General features: G+C 40.5%; 1 protein-coding gene across 7 annotated transcripts in view; it reads left to right on the forward strand.

Moving 5' to 3' along the window:
- The window catches only part of MTUS1 (microtubule associated scaffold protein 1), a 121176-nt gene that overhangs the window by 62612 nt on the left and 36770 nt on the right, over nucleotides 1–21794 (forward strand). Inside the window, exon 1 of one of the 7 annotated variants that reach the window (XM_069013977.1) lies at nucleotides 5960–6410. The exons of the other annotated variants lie outside the window; for them this stretch is intronic. Within the exon in view, the coding sequence (XP_068870078.1) occupies nucleotides 6290–6410 (121 nt within the window). The 5' untranslated portion in view covers nucleotides 5960–6289. Of the gene's footprint in view, nucleotides 1–5959; nucleotides 6411–21794 lie in introns of those variants that run through there. 7 annotated transcript variants of the gene reach the window in all.

A 21794-nucleotide genomic window follows, 5' to 3' on the forward strand; every position in this document is an offset into this window, starting at 1 on the left:
CTAAATAAAGTATAGTACAACAGCTGGATCTAAGGATTTAATTTCTTGGGTGAGAACTAGAATGCTCCAGAAGTCTTCAAAGTGAAATGGCTGGTGCTGATGTTCGGCGAATGCCACCCTAAATTAGAAGTCATCTGTTTTGAGTGGGTTTTTTTTGTTTGTTTGTTTTTATTTTTAAACAAATGGTGTTTTCCTGACGTAATATGTTTGTTAGAATAGACAATAGGATTGACAATAGGATAGACAAAAAAACCAGAGGTACATGACAACATAGTCTTAATGTATTCCAGGTTGGTCCCTTCAGCTGTTAGGTAAGTCTGTCAGTGTATTTGCATTCATGTTCCTTGTGTCCTTCTCAAACTTGATCTTCTGAAAGTTAACAATTTGGGGAGGTTGTCTGCTGTTCCGTGGTAACAATCAGCACTGTTCCCTGTGCTTTCAACAGATATTTTTACAAAAAACCCAAGGAATTTACAAAAAACCCCCAAGGTTTGCTTGAGTGACATATGAGCTGTGTAATCCCAGTGGTATTTGTATTCTGTGGGCAGTTTCTTGAATCAGTGGACTGAAAATTTTGGGATTATATTTCAAATCCCAGCAATGAGGACTTGGTGTGAATTCTGTCAGTTTTCCTGTAGTGACAGACGCTCATTCATTAATGCCTTTTGTAGCCCAACCAAAATGGTTTTCACACTACAAGGTCTGTTTCTTCTCTTTAATGCTTCTAAGTAAGGAGCTGTGTTCTGGATTACAAGTTAGATATTTCAGAATGTTTATTATTATTTAGTTCCAAACTTCTGTGAGAAACTTGCTCTCCAGCTCCACACATCCATACTCCAGACAACTGCTGATGCAGAAGTATGTAGGCTTTCTACAGCAGGAATATTTGTAGTTTATTTCTGTGGTGTTTATTCTGTTGTGGGGAAGAACATCTGTGGTTCTCTTCCCTGGTATTTATTTTGATGTTTCACAATAACAAGCCACACAGGAGAACAACACTAAGCTTTGGTTTTCTCACACTTGTCTAAATATTGGATAGGCCAGCCTCTTTGTGAGTAGAGAGGGCAGCTGAAAGGGATTTCTACAGATCACATCAGCTCAGTCCAAGTGATAGAGAAAATTCCCATGTTGGGAGCCGGAGTTCATTGGACTCTGTTGGGGTGTTAAATGGACATAATACTTGAAAGATCACTGAACTGTCTCAGAAACACGAAACTCATGGTCTTGTGTCAAAGATGGTTAAACAACTTGTACATCTGCCTTTTTTGTCTGCATGTCTGGGGTAATGGAGAGCATACAAAGCCCACAGAGGTAAGCAAAAGACTGTGAGTTATCTTGAATGTGCTTTGTGCTCTCCAGATAAACCACTAGCATGTCTTAGGGCATATACTTGCCTAAATTGACCTAATTTGCAATGCTGCTCTTTATTAGAGGGTCTCTGGGTATTGTTGTGCGGCCATGGATGAAATACACTTGCACAGTGAATCTAAATCAGTATTGTGTAAATAAATAATTAATAAATCTGTAAGCTATGGCCCTGGATTAAGCATTTATTTTTCCCCTGTTCCTTGAGGCTTGAGCTCACAAAAACTTAAGCATACACCTACCCTGTTTCTGAACCACAGAAGTCCCTAGCAAAAAGGTGGTTGCGAGTTTTTGTCACATCTGGATGCATTGTTGAAGTTTCATATTTTAGGGCATGTTACCCTAATGTTGGTGATATTGTACACTGTTATAGAGTAGCAGCTTTGTAGGATTTTGACTGATGCAGTCTAACAAAAATGCCATTTTGAAAGGGACATCTTGAAAATGCACTTCCTTAACTCACAAGTTAAAAATGAAATGATTCTTGCAGTGTTTTGTGGCTGTTCTCAATTGTAAAAGAGTGCAGATAATGCATGCACTGTTGCATGAGGGAGACACAGATCAGCCTGATTCCTGTAGCAGTTTGCCTGGGAATCCACTGCAGCATCACCTTCAGTTTGACAGGCTGCTGAATTTATAATGATTAAAAGCTTCTGTGTTCGGAAAGAAGAAATGTAAATTATTTAGGATTTTAGTTCCTGCTCCAAGGAAAGAAGATGTTTCCTTTTTTCTTCAGAAGAGGATTTGAGCTTAAAATTAGTCTTGAAGCTGCAGTTTGCATTTATTGTGGCAGCAGGTATTGTTGCTTATAGGAAGATTAGCTTTTCATACTGGAGCACTGGCTAGAGCAAGGTGATCACAGGAAAGTGGACTGGGGGCAATCATTTTCCAGAAATAAAAATGAGGACACAGATGACCCTTTGGCTCTTAGTAGGTTCCTGCTTCTTGCATCTCTTTGCATAAGCAATCACCCTTCAGTTCTTCTTGAAGTAAAACATGCCAGGAAAATCCATCTGCTCTGCACTGCTCTTGCTGTTCTGTGACATGGAGCCAAGTGTCCTTTACATGGGCTTCTTGGATCTAAATATCCAGCTCCTGATTTAGACTTATACAGTGAGACAGTTAACTGTGTTCCAGTGGCATTCTTAGTGATTGTTGGAGGAGGAAAGAGGGAAAGGGACAGCAGAAACGCAGACACTGTGGATTTGGCCTCATGACGCTGAATTGAAAGCTTACAGATGCCAGTACACTTTGCTCCTTTTTTGTCATGTTACTAATGTTCCCAGGGAGTGGCAGATACACTAAATCTTCTGGGGTTAAAATAGGTCTGGCCCCTCCATCAGACTGATGGTGTCATCAGGTAGTGATGCATTTAGCAACCTAGACTGAATTACGTGGAAACAGGATAGAGCCCCTTTGTCCATGTTGATCACCAGCTCTTCCCTTGGAGTCTGAGGGAAGCCAGCAGTAAGGTGCTAGTACATAAAATCTGTCTGTCCTTTTGTCCTCTGTATATTGCTTCCTATTTTATTCTGCTGTTTTCTGGTGCTGTTTTCTGTTGCCCTTCTCTAATGTCAGGAAAGAAAAAGACCTCTCTGTGATCCTCATGTTATGCATGAAATGTAGACAGTGCATGTTCCTGGCATGCTGTGTTAAGATCCTATGGATTATACCCTGACTTTGTAGTCTGCCAGCACGAGGCACTGGATGACTATCGTGGGAGTACAAACAAGACTGGAAGGTGCTGTTTTCCTGAGCCAGGGAACCATGCTAGCACATGCACAGCCACCACAGTGGAGTATGCTGTGGTGTGACACTGAGCTCTGGAAAGATTATACTGGAGGAACCTTGCTGCAAGTTAAGTCTCTCGTGGAAGCTGTTCAGACTGGCATGGGCAGTCCTCTTGCTGGCTGCTGTCAGAGCTCTCTAAGCTTTGGGTACTAGATGGCACTAGATGAGACATGCATCCATTGCTTTTCATTAGTGCTGTCAGGTCTGCTTCTGAATAATGCAGACTTGTTTCAGGTTTCTGGGGTTTAACAGAATTAAAACTCTAGAGGCTAGAAAGGCATTTTTATCAAATCAGAAGGTTATTTACAAATAATATGATGTGTCTGTTTCTTCATGGCCTATTTTCACCCAAACAAAGAGCAGGAAAGAAGAGGCAGTAAAAGTACTATTTGTGTATCACTGTAAGAGGAGTTTTGGTCTTTCCTGCAAGGATTTTGATGCCCATATAGAGCTTTATCTGCTCATATTTTGTATGGTGATTCATTCCTTCCGCAGTTTCCAAACCGGTTCATTACATCATCTTTGTCCTATAGAGATTCTTTGTTCCAGCTCCTATTCCTAGGAAGGAAGTGAGGTTTCAGCAGGGTGTTCCATCTTCTCTGGTTTTACAGCTAATGAGGAGTTCTTTAGCTTTCTCCTAAGCACTATTGCAAGGATGGGGAGAAGTGGTGGGTTGTTTTTTGGATGTGTTTTGTCAGTTTGTGGTGGTTTGGAGGGTTTTTCAGCCTGATTGGACTGTTTCCACCTTTTTGAGAGCATCGAATTGGGAAGATGAGAAAATACTTACTACATAAGGCAGTTTCTCCCGTGGAGAAATGTGGAAACAGAAGGTAAATAAAAGGGAGTTCTTGTAGGTGCCCTAGCAAAAGGGTAAAACCTGGTGTCGCTAGGTGCTGAATGATGTTTGAAGACTGTAAGCCCAGTCAAAATCTCAAAATGCCTTAATTAAGAAAGGATTTGACAATAATGAGATAATATTTGATGAGATGTGCTAATGAACTGTGCATGTGTGAATACACAAGTCTACTGTACTGTGCTGTAACAAGCCTTCTGGTTTACTGCTTAGTGTGGTTTTCAAGCATCATAATAATGCAGCCAAGAAAGGGGCAATATCTTTGATAATAGTATTGGATTAGGAAAGAGTCTGGAACTGCAGGCTGTTGGAAAGATAGATGAACATGCATTGCTAGTGCCAAAGCTCTTCAGACTAGAAGGAATAGATGAGGTTTTATCACAGTAATGACATGCATGCCCTGCTGTGTGCAGAGGCTGCCCTGGGAACCAAACAAAAAAACCTAATTTACTGTCTTTGTACTTATTTTGAATGGGTTTGTGTGGACTGAAGATGTATTATAGTAATTCAGAGTTGGTGTTTCATCACTGTGCTGGGAAATAAATATTTTGGTGCCCGCTTTGAAAACATGCCAGGGTATTCTCACACAGTCTGCCGTGGAGGTTGGCTCGACAGGTCTGACTGTCTCGGTGCTGGGCTGCAGCTCTTTTGGTCTACATACAGTGAGCATCTGCTTCACTGTCACTGCACCAGGCTCTGCGTGGTGGTAGAGATACCCGGATACAGCAACAACATGCTATTTTTAGTTCTAGCTGATGTGCTACAAAAGCACTGTGAATTTAAAGTGTTATACACCTTGAGCAAGTAAGACACGCTATTAAAATATAAAAACTAGATTTGTGAAGGTAAAGAGAGGACAGATAAGGCACTGCTGGAATGACAGCTGTCACTGTGATACTTGATTTGGCTTATACCTGCTTTGGAGTAAGTTCGGTTAATTGTTTCTGGAAGTGGAAAAACTGTTCAAAGGTATAGATGTTAGACAACATTGGCTGGGGTTTGCTGAAGTGGTAGAAGTGGAGAATCAATGAAAAAGTACCTAATGTTGTTGTCTCCAAGAGTTACAAAGTCTGTGGAGGCTAGCTCTTCAAACAACCCCAAAGAAGTATGAGTTGCCAGTATCTTGTCTCCAGCACTGGCTGAGAGTATGTGGGTGGTCCCTGCTCCACTGGCTGCCTGGTAAAGCAGCTGCTCCCCTCAGGAAAAGTAGTGAAATGTTTCTTTTTGCACAGGAAGGTGGCCAGTGCATGTATGTCTAGCCATGGTCGCAAATAAAAAGTGTGGCATTTTCTAATCTGTAAAAGATTTACTCCTTTATTTTCTAAATTTATTTTTAATTTAATTTTTACTAATGGCAGTGGACTTCACCAAGTATATGCAAAACTTTTCGGCTCATTAAATAGTAAGAAGAAACTTTTCATATGAGGGCTAATCAAAGATGGGAAGAACATCTATTTTGTAAGAATTCCCACAACACTGCTTATTTGCGTCAGTGTTTGGGTGCCTTCAAAACCCAGCTGGCAGAGAACTGTTTTAATATGAATTAATGCCTGAGTCTTTCTCCTCTGATGATGAATGGAAGCATCTGCAGCATTGAGCTGCCAAGCTAAGCAGAATTTCCCTTAAGCAGCTCTCAAATACTGAATTGTTCTTAGAGAATAGATGTGTCTTTGGATTTGTTAACACTTTAAATGTTAACATAATATTTGATTGAAAAAAACAGTTTTAAGAAGTGCACCTGAAAAGATTTTTGGAGAGCAAAGCTGAAATATGCCTCCAGGAATATTCAAATAATGTTTCTTACAGTTTCCAAAGAAAAATTTCATGGACTGTGACATTGCCGGATGATATATTCAGCTGGTGAGACCACCCACTTCCTCCTCCTCCCTCTTCATCCTCCTCCTCCCACTTCTCCTTTTCCAGTTCCCAGCCCACAGAGTCCCATAGCAGATTGAGCATCGGTACTGTGATGCAATTCAGAGGCTGCTGGTTTTCGAAATCACTAAGTCGGTTTTATTCTGAGGGCAAGCTTTGTTTTCAGAACATCTGGTGAGGAGAAGCTGCCAGCAGCATTTACATTGTGGATATCTGCTTTTACTGATTTTTTGCTTGTCTGTGCATAAGGAATAACAGCAAAGGAATGAAGACCTGATTATTTCTTCAAGCATGCTTTCTTTAGCAAGAATTGCTCACTTCTGCCAGTAGCAATTTAAAAACATAGTATGTGACAGTACATGGAGGCTGTTTCTTGCTTGTTTGTCTTCCAATTGCACTGAAGACATGTTATGGTCCCCGAAATTTTCCTTATCCAACATGCGCATAAGGCTGACAGCAAAGGGGTTGCTTCGAAACATTCGTCTACCTTCTGGCTACAAGAAAAGCACTGTTATATTTCATACAGGTTTGTGTATTTTAAATACGGTGATCAGAGCATGCATTGAGTGAATATCTTGTTTACTTCAACAGCATCTTATTTTTAGTGAATAAGAACTGTACTGGGCATGAAAGTGTTTGAATTTCAGACAGAAGTCTGACTTTTAAGCGAAGTAGTTTCATATTCTAAGTCTCTGCATGCATGCTGAGCTGCTTGTTTGGAAGATGGTTTTTCTATTTATGAAATGCAAATTGGGATTTGCTCTTTTCCTTGCACAAATCCAAAAATAGTATCAGGAAGTCTGTGATATTAAATATTTATCCAATAATTTTAATGATTATCTGCTGGGAGCACTGTGTTTTCTGTGTCTTGATAGGGTGCAAGGGGGAAAGCAGAGAGGGAAGTGGAATGAATACAGGCTGTCATGGTGTGGCTTTCTGTCTGTGGGAAATACTTGAATACTTACCTGTAGGTATCTCTTATCACAGATGTTGTGCTAAATACATCTTTTTTGCAAGTGGAACAAACAAACTTTTGTGCCTCTTGTTTCAAGACAAACCTAAAAGATACAAAGTTTTGAGACATTGAGGACAACTCTGTGTGTGTGTTTAATTCATACACACACAAAAAAACACAACAAACAAAAAGATTTACAAAATTCTCAGCTGCATCTGACCTGATTTTCATCTTCAGTGTCAGGAAAAGCAAATAAAGCAAATTTATGGAAGGTGAGCTTTATTCCAGGACATACATGTGTCATTTTGGGGCTGAGGCTTGGAAGTTGTTTGTTTGTTTGAACCGAGCTACATGACATCTAGAGACCCCAAGAACATCTTGCATGTTACATAAGTATTTTCTCCAGTACACTATTTGTAATTTTCTTGCATTTTACTTAGAGGGGAGCAAGCAGCTACATAAGCTAGTTTTGCAGAAGCTCTTCACTCAGGAATTTCCTCTCTCACTTGAATACCACCCTTTCTGCTTTTATTTTTTTGGAGTTCAGTGCTACCAGTCAGCTTTCCTTACTGTCCTGTCTTTTCACATGGCAGCTTAAACCATTTGCTTTGTAATTTCTTATCCTTGCCAAAGTAAATCCAGCTTTGGAATTCTTCTGGGACGATAAATTCATTTATGAACATAATACAGGCCAACTGTACAATATAGGCTTCTGTTTGCAGGTTGCTTGCATTGGCTTTAAACTAGGATTTAAATACCTTGATGCCAAAAATTCTTATGTAAAGGGTGTCTTTGTGCATATAACTATATAAATAATGTGAAATTTCTACGTAACACATACTCCAGGACCAAAAAATCCTTAAAGAGAAGGTGAGGGGAGATAACATTCAGTCTTCCAAATGTTCATTAAGTGCTACTGAAATTTGTAAAAAAATTTATTTGAAAAATAAATGTCAGTTCATGTATCAAGAGAATTTTACAATTGGAAGAATGAATTTGTGGTTTAATTTCATTTGAGTGGATGTGAAAGCAAAACCTGCCTGAAGGATGTCTCTGTGAAATACGTGTAAAATAGATTGCAAGCCCTGTGTTCTAGTTAAGGAGCAATTCATTAAATAAGAAGTGCTGAATAGACCTTCTGTGTGTTTTCTCTATGTACAGTATGTACAGCATTGAAGCTTAGAGAGGTTTTTGCCTGATTTCCCGCTTCTGCTTTGCTGTCCCTGTGTCTTGTAGGAAGTCAGTATGTTAGCAGAAAGCTGACCAGTGGTTAGCTAGAGCTGAATATACCAAAAAAGTAGGGCACAGGAAAACCAGGTCATAGTCTGTAGTGGAGAATGCAAGTATGTATAGATAATACTGCAGTTTTTGAAACAGCAGAATGCATCAAAGCTTGTTAGTGATTATTTCAGGTTTGTAAAACTCAGCAACAGTATATCAGGCAATGACAGTGTATATCACAAACATAAAAGGTTATTTTTTATTGTTATTGTTAAATGCGAAGAGGAGCCATATTTAATTTTTCAGCATCTATATGACTGTCTTTTCTGGTAGTGGTTTAATTTGATAAAAATGACATGTGGCTTCTTTCCAAGGTCACATAAGCGATAGGCACAATAAGTAGTAGGAAGTGTGTCAATAAATAAGGGAAGGGGTAATTGCAGAAAGGAATTTCAGGGTCCGTGTAGGAATTTGAATATGTATGAGTGTTATGTAAACAATACTGAATTCCGGTTTTGACGTAGATTGCACTTCTAATAAGCCTTATCATGGATTTCATTCTTTGCTCCCTTCGATCATAGCATAGATCAACTGCCTTTATGACTGAAGACCATCCTTGAGATACTTGTGGCAATTGTTGAAATGTAGAGTTTTAAAGTAATTTAGAGCCCAGGTCAGGTTGGATTCTTCTGTTGCCATGTCCTGCCTGACAGTTGCAGTGCAGTAATTTGGTGAAGTTGGAATGTAAGCACTGTTGGGAGGAAGAGGATAGAACTTGTTCTTGGGTTTTCATTCTGACTCAAGGATACTTCGCAGCAGCCTGATGCAGCTTCTTCACATGGAGTGTGGGGGGACATAGAGTTGTTTACACTGGTCTTATATTACTCTAAGTTGGTCATTGCACTTAGCATTAAATGGATCCTTGGGCTGGATGTGTTTGCACTACTTGCATTCTCATCCATGGGAAGGTGTTGAAGTACCTAGAGTAATTCAGATATGTTACAACATAAAGCATGCAGTCTATTCAGGGGAAGCCAAATAAAATCAGATTTTTTTCCCCTAGGAATGGAATAAATCCAGGTGAAATTTACGTAATACTTAAAGTGTTTTTTAAGGTCATTCAGCTCTACAGTACTTCAAGGTTATGATACCCAGAAGTTTCTTCTCTCCTTAAATGCAGGCAGACATCAAAGTATAATTTTTCTCAGCAGCTGGAAGTATACTATACCTGCATTGTTAGCTGTTTGTAATGGGTGCCCTCTTCAGCAAAATAAATTCCTGAAACCTTCAGGAAATAATTTATTTACCCATCCTGTGACTTATAAAACTTACTTGTAGCAAGTAACTGTGAAAAATCTTAACACTTCAGAATTGCATAAACATGGCAGAGGAGAGTGGGAACCACAGTCTTTCAGTGATGAAATACTATATTTGCTTCCTTTATTGAACCATTTAGGATTTTTACCAGAATGACTAAAGTGCTCTTATGTTCTTCATGCATCAGTGGTGTGACAGAGTAAATTATCATCTCTGTGTAGGTCATCAGTTCTGTATAAACTGTGAGAGAAAGACATTCTTTTATGAATTACTCTAAATAGTAATTTTGAGTTGCTTATGTTTTCTCTTGTATAAAGATAAAAGTCCAGACAAGAAACTAGCTTTGCAAATGGATGTCAAAGCTCTTGTGCTTTTTGTTGAGAATTTGTCAAGGTTTGTGTACTGTTTTGTCTCAAAATGTTTTCATCCAGCCCTTCTTGCTGCTTTTACTCTTTCTTTCCTTCCCTTAAGCAAACTGCACTTGGTGCTCCTGTCTTGCTGGTGACTTCCATTGCTTACTAAACAAGTCTTTTCAGCAATACCAGTTTTAAAAACTTCCGTGCTAATAGCAAGCAGACATCATAGATATGTTTATTTGAGCAGCTGACATCTTTTTCAATGACTTCTTCCCAGAGTTATTCTTCAGATCACATTGGGAAGTATAAAATTACTTCTGTGGGTTGCAAAGCAGTGCTCTTAAAAAAGGATTCTGAAAGCCTGAGGTGTTATGAGTTGCTTAACTGTTCACACAGCTTTTTTCCCGTCCCCCTAAAGAATAAGTGAAGTACTGGTTAATGTCTGCCACTACAGTGGCATAGAAAGATACCCAACACACTGAATCCTATTAAGTATTCTAAATCTAGAAGTCTGCTGAAGAAATTTTATACAGGGCAAGTATGTTAAATATTTATGTCACCCACCAAGGAAAAAAATAGTTCTGAAGTAAAGCCAGCTTATCTGTTCTGAGCAAAAGAAGTTGAATAGCTGGAAACCATTCGTCATGGAGGATTTTGAATTTAATCATGTTCCTGTTTAAGTCAATGAGATTCTGCTCCTGACTTAATCTATTTAAGACTGGGTACTAAATGACCTGCCTGATGTGCCTGATTCCAGTCTTAATAGGTCATGGCTTCAGTAGACATGTACATGATAACTAAATGGCGATTTTATTTTCAAGTGTCTTGGCTCTGTGTTTTGGGGTTTGTCAGTACAGTTTGTACTGTATGCAAGTCTCATGCAATGGATGCATTTACAGTAGCTATAAAATGAAGATAGCACTAGTATTTTCAGAGAAAGCTTCAGAAGCAGAAATGACCTTCCAAACCCCCCCCCAAACAACAAAAGAACCCCCCCCAACCCAACAGAAAACATGCCAGAGTCAAAACAGAGTCGCCTATATGTGATGTTAACACTTAACCTGTGCATGTATTTAATAAAGTATGAAAATTGACTGAAATGGGGAGCTTTTCCCAAAAAAAATCTGGAGACAGAACAACTGGTGTGCTGCTGAAAAGCAGATGCATGGCAACTTGCATTCTACTCCACTGTAGCAAGTGACGTTGGATTTTGTTATTCCTTCACTTAAAGGGATTAATTATATATGGAGGATGCCTCAGGTATTTGTCAATATGAAATAGAATTGTTTATTCAAGCTCAGCTTCATAGAAGAAAAGTTAATTGGAGAGGAAATATAAAGGACATAACAAATAATCTCTGCGAATACCACTGCATATTCTAAGTGTGCATTTTTTCCCACTTGACGTGTCTAATAGGGTCTGGCTGCAAGTTCTGTTGCTGTGAAGTAGGTTAGGGTTTGAAAATGACAGGCAGCTACACTTACACTTAAAAACTTGAATAGCTTTTAAATTGCTTCAGGGGATTTCCAGTGTGCTAAAACAAGGCTTAAACTTCTAAAAGCTGCCTCTTCCAGTTTTGCAGTTTGTGTGAATGAATCTGTTACCATAGTAGAAATGGCTTGCAGCATTAAGACAAATGAAGTATTACTACTTACTCAACCCTTCTAATCTGAACTTTCTAAAACATAACAGCTATAGGTTTTTTTTGAGGAACATACCATTTTCAGTGTAGAATGCAACGTTTTGAGTATTTGCAGCCAGTTGTCTCACTGTTTTGTGTTACCCTTCTTTCTTTGCTGGCACAGGAAACTCTGATGTGTGAAGGAGAATAGAGTTTCTTCCATCTCCAGTTAATTTCACTGTATGTTAAGTAATATGTAGATTGGGACCACACCTACCACTCATTGCCGTGAAGGGCAAGAAGAGGTGATTTCCATTTATAGAGATTTGCTATTAATTTAATGTCAGATAGTGAAGCAGCATCCCTACTGTTTTTATTTTAAATTATAATCTCTCAGTATTGCAATTCATAGGGATAACATGGGTCCAAAGGTGATGGATTTGATGTCTTTAGGGACATTGGTGTTTCAAACAGCTCTTGACTGTTTCATCCAATATCATTCTAAAACCTAACTTATTTGGAGAATTATTTGCAAGCAGACCCTATCTCTCCTAGCTTGTTTTCCAGAAAGAAATTCTGTGAAGGCTGCATTGGTCAAGCTGGCTAGCTGGAATAGTGTTGTTACAGTGAAACAGTAACAAGTTACAAGTTGTTACTGTTAACAACAAAAAAAATTAGAGGTGTGTCTCCAGCACCTTTCTAACCATGTCCACCAGCAGTGCTTTTCCCCATTACTTTTCTAGGTCATGGAGTATTGTTTCTGTTCTCTCTCCTACAGGAATGACGAAATAGCATTTGATCTTCTGGAAAATGAATGTATTGGCAGTGTAACTTACATCTTTAAATAGTGTAAAAAAAAAAATCCCATTTAATTTAGCTGTCCAGATACTCAGATGTGGAAATAACTCACCTTAAATAACCTGAGTTGTATCTGGACATGATGTTTCTTTACAGTTTCCATTTATGAACCTTTCATTGGTATCATCTTTACTGATGTCTAGTGGTTGTAGCAAGGGCATTAATAACCTGGAGTCCTGTGTTCAACTCTTGGTTAAATTTGTATTTCCTACTTCTTGTCATGATAGTGTGCTGCTTGTACACTTATAGCGAGTAAAAGATCTTCCTCAGGATCCTTGGGTAAACAGTTTGTATGTGATGTTGTGGAAATACTTCTCGTTAGGCAGGAAACAGAACAGCTGGGAACATCTGTGGTGAAAGTCTTTTAATGAAAGCTCATCCTTTTCTCAAAGAGAACTAGCAGTCCTTCGGTAGAAAAGTAACAGTATTACAAATAGTACTCATTAATTGCTTAACTTCTGTAATAATAATTTCAGACTCTCAGATACTGCTTATAGCAGAAGCATCTAAGCTATTAAAAATGTTACATTTGTATTTATTACAAGAATAGAGTTTGTGCTAAGCCTTTTCAGACATTTTCAGTGGTAATACAGGATTATTGGAAATGTTTACTGCAAAAGAATAACTTTCTTATAAAGCCAGTTGCAATTTATTCTACTCCAATTAAAACAGAAGACTAGAAAAAATTTGCTTTTCTTAGCCATAATCATGGCTGTGCTGTGTATCTAATATAATATTGCTTGCTTATTTCCGCAAATATTACTGTACAATCTGCCACCTGCTTAACTCACCAAGTTAAGACATTTTGCCAGTTAAAAAGATAAAAGGTCCTGATATGAAATGAGTAGCATAACTATATTAAACCTGTATTTCTTTATTTCAGAAGGGAACTCAGTTAGGATTTAAGATCAAGGAAGGCAAGATGCATGTATAATGTGCAGTGAATATTTTTCTTGTTGCCTTTGTTAGTTGCACAAGTAAAGGTGTTCATATTTGGAGATTTTTCTCAGGGATTAACCTCACATATGGGTTTTGGTCCTTGAGGTAAGTTGTAGGTATACCCCAGTGAACCACATTTACCTGAGGTATCAGCTCTGCAATAAAATTTCTGTAGTCTTCTTTCCCTCCCTCCCTCCTAGCCTGCTGCCCAGTTAGGCAAAAATCTGCTTGCCATCTCTGTAGTTTGTTAGCTTGTACAGAAGAGACCCAAGGGAACATGAAGTGCAAGGAATGATAGGCTGAGTGTTTCAAACCTTCTCCACAGGAACTGCTTGGTCTCCACAGCAGGCATGACAAGGAGTCACTCCTCAAGGGGAGCACTGGTACCTGTCAGGCAGCGTTTGACAAAATGGTCTTCAGTTGTGCAGTTTGGTTAGGAGTGCCTGGAAAGAGAATTCCTTTAACTGCTCAGCAAGCAGCAGAAGGACTTTGTGCCTCTCAAAGGGTGGAGACATATTTTTAGCTAATGAAAGTGCTGGATGCTGCCCGTTGTTCTCTGGTTTGTTTTCAGCTTGGCAAGATGTTTTCAGATAGGCTCTGATAGGTTGCACTTAAGCTGTTCGTGAAACAATGGTGTGCAATGTCCTAGGCACGTCCCTGAGGAGGTATCTTTGCTGCTTAATTGCAGGAAAACTGCTTAACATGACAGGAAACACTCAAATAGGTCCTTGATATGGTGACTGCCAAGATTTATATAAGTGCAGTTTGTGTGTCTTTTGAAAATGTGGAGCTCCAGCAGCTCTTAGAGCTGGTATGAGGCACTTGAGGTGCGGTATTTTCTGTCTTGCAGTGAAGCATAAAAGATTGAGTTCACATGGATGATTTTAACCAGCAGCAACTGAAGTGGTTCTGTTAAGGTGCTGTTCTATTCTGTTGACCAGCAAATGGTTTTTCACTGCTAGGGTAGCTTTAAAGTACCATTTCAAGTTTAGTTTTAGCCACATGTTCAACTACGTTGGTGTTCCTTAAAACATGCTATGCTGCTGCCTCCTTAAATTCATTTTCCTGAAGTTGTGAGTTTATCTCTAATTTTGATAGCTTAAATTTTCTTTCATTCTGCAGGGACTTTACTTAATGTTAATTGTGCTGATAGGTGTAATCAAAAGAATGAAAAGCACAAGTGCTTAAAGTTTAAATTAGAAAAACGGCTTTCACTTGTGTGAACCAGAGCAGTGGGGGTGATTACATGCAAAAAAACATTTCTAGTGCTTTAGAAAATCAGTATTGATCTAGAGTAACTCAGAGTCTTAACTGAGTTGTGAAACAATGTAGAAATAGATAATCCTTTATTTAGATACAGAAAAGTTTATTGCAATTTCCCTTATGTAATCTTGTCATACCTAGGTATTCATCTGCCAAGAGGCTAATGGTATGTCTGTGCCCTGTTGTGTGGAAATGACGGTACAGATTAACACTTTTTGTAAAGTAATTGCTTGGTTATTTTTAGTCATGGGAAAACACCAGATCTGGGACTGATCCTGAACTCATCAAATGAGGTCAGTGTAGCTGGGGAAGAGCAGTCTGCTGGGTTGTCATTTTGAGCTGTGATTGATACCGTAGTCAACAATGTTGAAACCACCGCATTAGCGTTTTCTGCATAGCCCCTGAGAGTGCTAGGACTGATTCTTGAAGGGATTTGGGAAGTTGAACAGTTACTGTAAACTTTACTTTTCTCAGTTCATTTCCAGCCTATAAGCTTAATCATGCCTATATCATCAATGATTTTTTTTTTTTTTTTTTTTTTTTTTTTTTTTTATCCTTGGAAAAAATTCATGTCCTACCATTGTCTCTGAGTTGGTTTATACTCTACTTTATACTCAGAAATTTGTGACTTCTTTTACCAAAGTGGCTCTGTATATGCACCAAAATAGAGAATTTGGATGCTAGCTATTTGTTTTGTAACTTGAAATTGCAAATTGCGGCCATCAATTTTATGAGGAGCATGTTAGAATTGAACTTTTTTGTGATCTTTTAGTAGGTAAATTATGATTATATTGGATAACTTAGCACTGATAATAGTGCTTCCTACATGCTTAGAAGTGCTGTCACTTTGCTTTTTAAGGAGCATTATCAGTGAATTTTATTATAATCTGAATTTGTTTTTAAATGGCTGTAGAGTTTCATAAACACAGGAAGCTGTGTTTCAGCTTCAGAAACACTTTTGGCACAAAGACAGTAATGCAAAGTACAGGCAAGGCTCTGGAGGCTCTTTAAATTCCCACTGTCTGCCCTACTTTTTCTTCCATAATATCCTTTAGGCAGGATTTCAGTGCCATAGTTAAGTCAGTGACATTTGTTAGAGTCATATAACATCAGCTCACACTAGTGTGATTAAATAAATAGCTTCTGAGTTCAAACTAAAAACCATTCTGTCTTCTCTATCCAAGATAGGTGCAAATACTGCACAAGAAAAAAATGTTGCATATTAATGTGCTAGTCTTGTGGTCAAAAATATGTTTTCCAAGTCTCTATTTGGTACAGTTGTTTTCAAGGGAAGATTATGGTTCCTTGCAAATTACTAAGCCTTACATATCCTTGTCTCTGAAGGACTTTCAGTAGCTGAGAAAAAAAAAAATCAAGTTCTTGAATCTAACATTAGTCTGAGCTAATATATGTTCTGACCATTAACACTAATATGTTGGTTGTGAAGAAGGAATTGTCAATTGTGCCTGCTTCTACTTCAACATGGCAAAGTGCAGTTCAGTCATCCAGTCAAAATTCCAAATTCATTCTGGGTTGATTGGTTGGGTTTTTTTGCCTTTACTGCAGTAAAGTAGACCTCTATAGTACATGAGCAGAAAGTAGTTTTCAAACTTAAAATCTTAATTGTATATGCTGTAAGACTCCTGTTTGGCGTTCTTCCTAGTTCTTTCTTGGGTTGTCGAAGCCAAGTTTTGTATGTAGATATAGATTTTATTTATGATGGAAAAATTTAAGTCTGTGAACTTCTCTAACTTGGATTTTTAAGTAACAGCATCTCTCCCATTTGCTTTATGTTTATCCCTAGCATAACTTAAAATGCTTGCCAGCTCTTTTGGAAGGAATAATGTTAAAAAGTAGTTGAAAAATAGTTAAGCTGTTCTCACATCTGACTTTCCAGGACATAGGATACTGCTCTGCATGCGTGAGAGCAGAAGAGAAAACTCAAGCTAACCTGTTAGTATCTGTGAAATGTGGTGTGAAGAGAGACTAAAGTCAGTGACTTAATCTGTGTGAAATCAGGTTGGGTTTCCTGTGGAAGAAAATGTATAGTGAAAAAAATGCAGCAAGGTGTTCTGTGATAAGACTTAAAACAGTTGAGCAGTGTGGTGAAATAAATGCCTTTTGTGTCTAGGTAGTGTTTACAAGGAGTGAAGTAAATGGTTGCTGGAGGCTTCTACCAGCCCTATATTCCTGATGTTGAGCATGGTAGGTTGGACTGCAGTATGAAAGAAGGAATGCGTTCAGGCGTTGCAGCTTAAATGGCTTCCTCCTTTCTGGCAGTGTTTCAGCCATTTCACCCTTGGTAACTGTGTGAGAGCTGGGATCTTCGCAAAGGCTAGGAAAGGAAGAGGGCTGTATTGACATCGTTCTGTTCTCTGGTCTTGTGTGAGGGTTTTCTACACATGTCTGGTACTAGCCTCCTTTCTGTAATTTGCACACACACTCTCTGAGTGGATCCAAGAAGGGTATGGACAAACTAAGGGATCAGGATTTGTACTGGGGAGGAAGTTCATTGGATCTGGAAAGGGTTTGCCAATAGTGTCAACTAATCATGGTGAGATCCCTGTCCCCAGGGACTCTGGGTCCTGATTTTGTTGACAGAGGCCGCAGAATGAAGGGGAAAAATGTGCCATACTCTGTACTTGCGATGAAGCAGTAGAGGGCACCAGACAGTAAGGAGCAACTTTTTGTACAGGAGTTAGGGAGAGAACAGACTCGGAGGACACAGGAGCAGAAGGGAGAGACACCAGTCTTCAACATCACTCCATGCTTGTTTTTTTTGGAAGTTGTGTACTTCATGGATGTCAAGGCACAGCTGCAGCTATAAGAAAAAGGAGGACTGCTTCACATGTTTCTTTGCCTACTCAGAGAAATACCTGAGCTAGAAACTTACTGAAACATAAACCCCTTATGTAAAATAAGTATAGCTTCCAGTATATTGTAAAGTTAGGAAATTCAAAGATTTAAGGTTGCCTGTAGTGTATATGATGAACTGATGTAGCAGAATTCAGATACCTAAACTGAGGATAATACACTGAGATATAGTTCAGTCTTGAATTCAGTCCTCATTGGCCAAAGCATCAGCACACTGTAATATGCTCATGCAATTACTTTCCATCTTGTCATCTTTTGTTGGGGACCCTCCCCCGCGCCCTGTAGCCCTGAGGGAGGCACGGGGTTTCCCTGCCCCTGCTCAGCCTCGTTCCCCATTGGTTGGTTTGTGTTCCCCTGCGCGGGCAAAGCAGCTCGGGCCCCGACTGTAACAGTCCCTCAGCAGAGCCCGGCCATGCGGCTGGGGAAATAAACATCTCTGAAACATCTAGCAAGAATCCGTCCGTATATATTTCTTTTCCACGGGACTCCTGGTTTGATATATGCGTGTTGCAGTATCCCCACTGTAACATATGGTGGAAGATTGCGAGCAGAACGATCCCCGCGACTGATTTGTGTGAGTAAACCCTGGAAACTTTGGATTCCTCTTCTTGGTTTTGTTTTGCTATTGCATATCTGGACTATGGAAGAATCGTGGGAAATGGGGCTCTCTGAGCCACAGAAAAAAATGTATCTAGAAGTAAAAGGGATCCTTGAACAACAAAACAAAAAAGTATTGGAACCGGGAGATCTTGAACACTTTTTTATCTGGCTTTTCAAAGAGTTCCCCTATATTTCTCGAGACTTACTTTTTGATATCAAACCTCCTGGATATTCTCAGGAGTGTTTCTGGAACGAGATCTGTGATAAGCTAAGGGATGGACTAGCGATAGAAGCTCTCCGTGGATCCTTTATAATCAGTGACGCTCTTCAGGAGCATCTGTATGATCCCATTACCCCTAAAGCAGAAGATCATACTTCTCCCGTGGCCGAGACCGCGTGGCAGCCACCCCAGGAGTGTATGACTGCAGCCGTGCCAGCGGAGGTGCCTGCGCTGGATGTGCCCGGCCCCCTCGGGAGCGTGCGCCTTACCGCGGACCCCATCCCTGTCTCGGGGTCCCCGGCCACCCGGCTGCGAGTGAGGGAGCGACGCCGCAGGCGCCATGGGTGCCGTGGGCCACGAGCAGCCAGGAACCGGAGGTCAGCGTGGAAGCCCGCTCTGTGCATACGGCTCGGAGAGCCCTATGCAGGGAGAAGCGGCGGTTTCCACAGCGACACGAGAAGCCGCGCAGCGCAGCGCCGAGCCGGAACGGGGCCGCTCTCGAAGCAGCGTGGAGTTTGCGGAGCGGAGCCGCGCAGAGCCCAGACACGCGCCGGAGCGGGGCCGTGCAGAGAGCGCAGAGCGGCCGCGGCGCGGGGGCCTGACCGAGACGTCAGAGTCGGCGAGGCGGCGGCCACGCGGGACCAGCAGCCACGACAGACACGCAAGCACGTGATGGGAGACGTTCTAGCAACGAAAGTCACAGGAACTGTGAAATGGTACAATGTAAAAAACAACTATGGATTTATAACACGAGATGATACAGGGGAAGATTTATTCATCCATAGAACTGCCATTAAAAGGAATAACCCTAAAAATTACCTGCAAAGTGTAGGAGATGGGGAAGTTGTTCAATTTGATATAGTGCAAGGAAAGAAGGGTTTACAAGCAGCGAATGTTACTGGGCCTGGAGGTATTCCCGTCAAAGGCAGCCGTTATGCACAAAATTATAAACAATATCCATTCCAGCAATTTCCCTACCCACAGCCTAATTTCCCCTTCTACCCTATACCCAATATGAACCCTTTCCTAAGTTTACCCTATCCCCAGTTTATTCCCAATCCGTTTTTTCATCCATGGTTTCCCTCACAAAACCCTGCCTTTGCCAATTGTTTCCCCTACAATTCCTCTCCGATGCCGATGGGGGGATGAAAAGGGGGAGGGAAGAGATTGAACCCTCTCCTGCCTCAGTTTCCCCACAGGCATGTCCAGAGAGTTCTGTCTCCCTTCTGTCAGCCCTGAGATGTTCCACAGAATTTGTTTGGACATTTAAAGACTCAGGAGGGTGGCTTGTTTTGTTTTGAAACTGTTCTTGTTATGTTTATCCAGTTGTCTTCATTCTCCTTTTATTAAAATAAAACGGGTGAGATGTTGGGGACCCTCCCCCGCGCCATGTAGCCCTGAGGGAGGCACGGGGTTTCCCTGCCCCTGCTCAGCCTCGTTCCCCATTGGTTGGTTTGTGTTCCCCTGCGCGGGCAAAGCAGCTCGGGCCCTGACTGTAACAGTCCCTCAGCAGAGCCCGGCCATGTGGCTGGGGAAATAAACATCTCTGAAACATCTAGCAAGAATCCGTCCGTGTATATTTCTTTTCCACGGGACTCCTGGTTTGATATATGCGTGTTGCAGTATCCCCACTGAACAATCTTTGTCATTAAAAATGGATGACAGTGGGTTTTTTTTTAAGGTGGATGAAGTAGTTTCATTAACGTAGATATGGTCAATCCCTCTCATATCAAAACACCCATACTCTAGGCTTTCTAGTACAATAAACTAGTTCTGCCATCTTCCTTTTCTTTTCCCTCAGACAGTGGTATGTAGCACTGTATGGGTAACTGACATGTGTTAGGCTTTGTCCCAGTTCAGACAAGCTAAAAAAAAAAAAAATCAAGCATCAATATCACCCTTGGTTATTTGGAAAATAACCAGGACAACCCTGATGCCCTGGTAGTCTAGCTGGTGCATGTTAGAATTGTTTTCTGTAGATTGCATTGCATTCCAAATTTGTTTTGTTTGTGATCATCTCTGAATGTATGGTGGGCTTATTAGTATTTTTATCTTTGTAGTAGACATGTGACTCATATGCATGCTTTATATTCACTAGCTAGATCACACAGGATTATGCAGAATATTCTGAGGTGGAAAGGGTCACTGAGTGCAGCTCCCAAGTGAATGGCCGTGGAGGGATTGAACCCACAACCTTGGCATCATTAGAACTGCTCTAACCAACTGAGCTATGAAACCTTAATTCAGTTCTACATATTACAGTTCCTGTAAACTTGGCAAAATACATTGTGAATGCAAAGACAAAATCACTTTGTATATTAGATGTTCAAAACCCAACTAGTGTTCCTGTAAAACACACCTGTGGTACATAAGGTAAAAAATGTTATGGGAACCATGGTGCAATTTTAGAAGAACATACATACTTCTGAGATTTCCCTTTCCTTTTCATTATTGTGTGTCTAAAGATAATATCCAGTTGTGGCTAGAAGTGGGGAGTGAAAAAGGATGGATTTAAAATGTTGCATTGAGGCTAGAAGTCAGTGGATGAGCATAGACACAGACTTCAGAAACAGTACTTCAAACTGAATGCCTGGAATAATATGTGATGACTCTGCACTCCCCCTTCAGGCTGTACAGCTTTTAAAAAATATGTGCTGAAAAACCTTTGTACCCCTGCAGAAAAAAAAAAAAAAGGCAGAGAGATTTCTGCTGTGTGTTTTACTCCTGCTGAGTCAATTTAAGCATCTAGGTCAGGTTTCACCTGCCTGCAGTTAAATTTTGTTCAGTTCTTGCATCATTTTTAAAAGCTTCTCTGGTGGTTGATTGGTTTGTTCAGAACAACTTGAAAAGGATTTGATGACAGCTGAAATAAGCTGGTGTTCCTGGACATGAGCTAGTGCCAGACATTAACAAAGGAAACTCAAGAGGTTACAGTAAGAGTAGAGGAATGGGAGAGCTGCCGTACTGCTTTAGGAAGCATTTAGTTGTCGTCTTGGGCTTCACATCATGTTGATGCAGGGGGAGATGCAAGATGAGAAGTGCTGTTTCTCTTCACCCAGTTGCTTTGAGACAAGACCAAAGCTAAAGAAGCTTCTGAGGTACAGCATCTTAAGCATTTCAGTTGAGCAGATTATTCAGGTACCACTCTGAAAAATGAAGTCTCTTTGCTGTGAACTAGAACTGGCTCATGACTGGCATGCTTGAAGTGTGAACAGAGCAAGTTGGGACTGTCTGCACCAGCTGATATAGGCAGGCCCGAGGCCTTAGAAGCAAAACATCGTTTCTTCAGGGGAGTCTGTGTTTGTACAGTCAGCAGCCTGGACTCTGAGAGGCACAGCAGGAAGGTGTGTGTTCACCACTTGCCAAGAGGGATGCAGGCAAAAATTACAGTTGACCAAGCTGTGGAGGGTCTGGGGGGGTTCGAAGACTTCTGTCCAAGTCCAGCCTTCCCAGGCCCTCTGCAGACACCATTAATTTAGTTTTGTGACTGCTTTCCCTGTGTCTTTGTCTGACCTGGGTTATGTTACAGCCTAGAGCAGGAGTTTTGGAAGAATTTAGGGTGGTAATTTACAGCTAGCTGAATTTCCAGGTCCTCTCAAAGGTACTGTATGTACTGCTACAGATTAAACCCAACAGCTTCCTTATTTGCACGGATGTTCTTAAGTTGTCCTCTCCTGATGGCCATA

Source organism: Aphelocoma coerulescens, chromosome 4 (genome assembly GCF_041296385.1).
Source record: "Aphelocoma coerulescens isolate FSJ_1873_10779 chromosome 4, UR_Acoe_1.0, whole genome shotgun sequence".
NCBI lineage: Eukaryota > Metazoa > Chordata > Aves > Passeriformes > Corvidae > Aphelocoma > Aphelocoma coerulescens.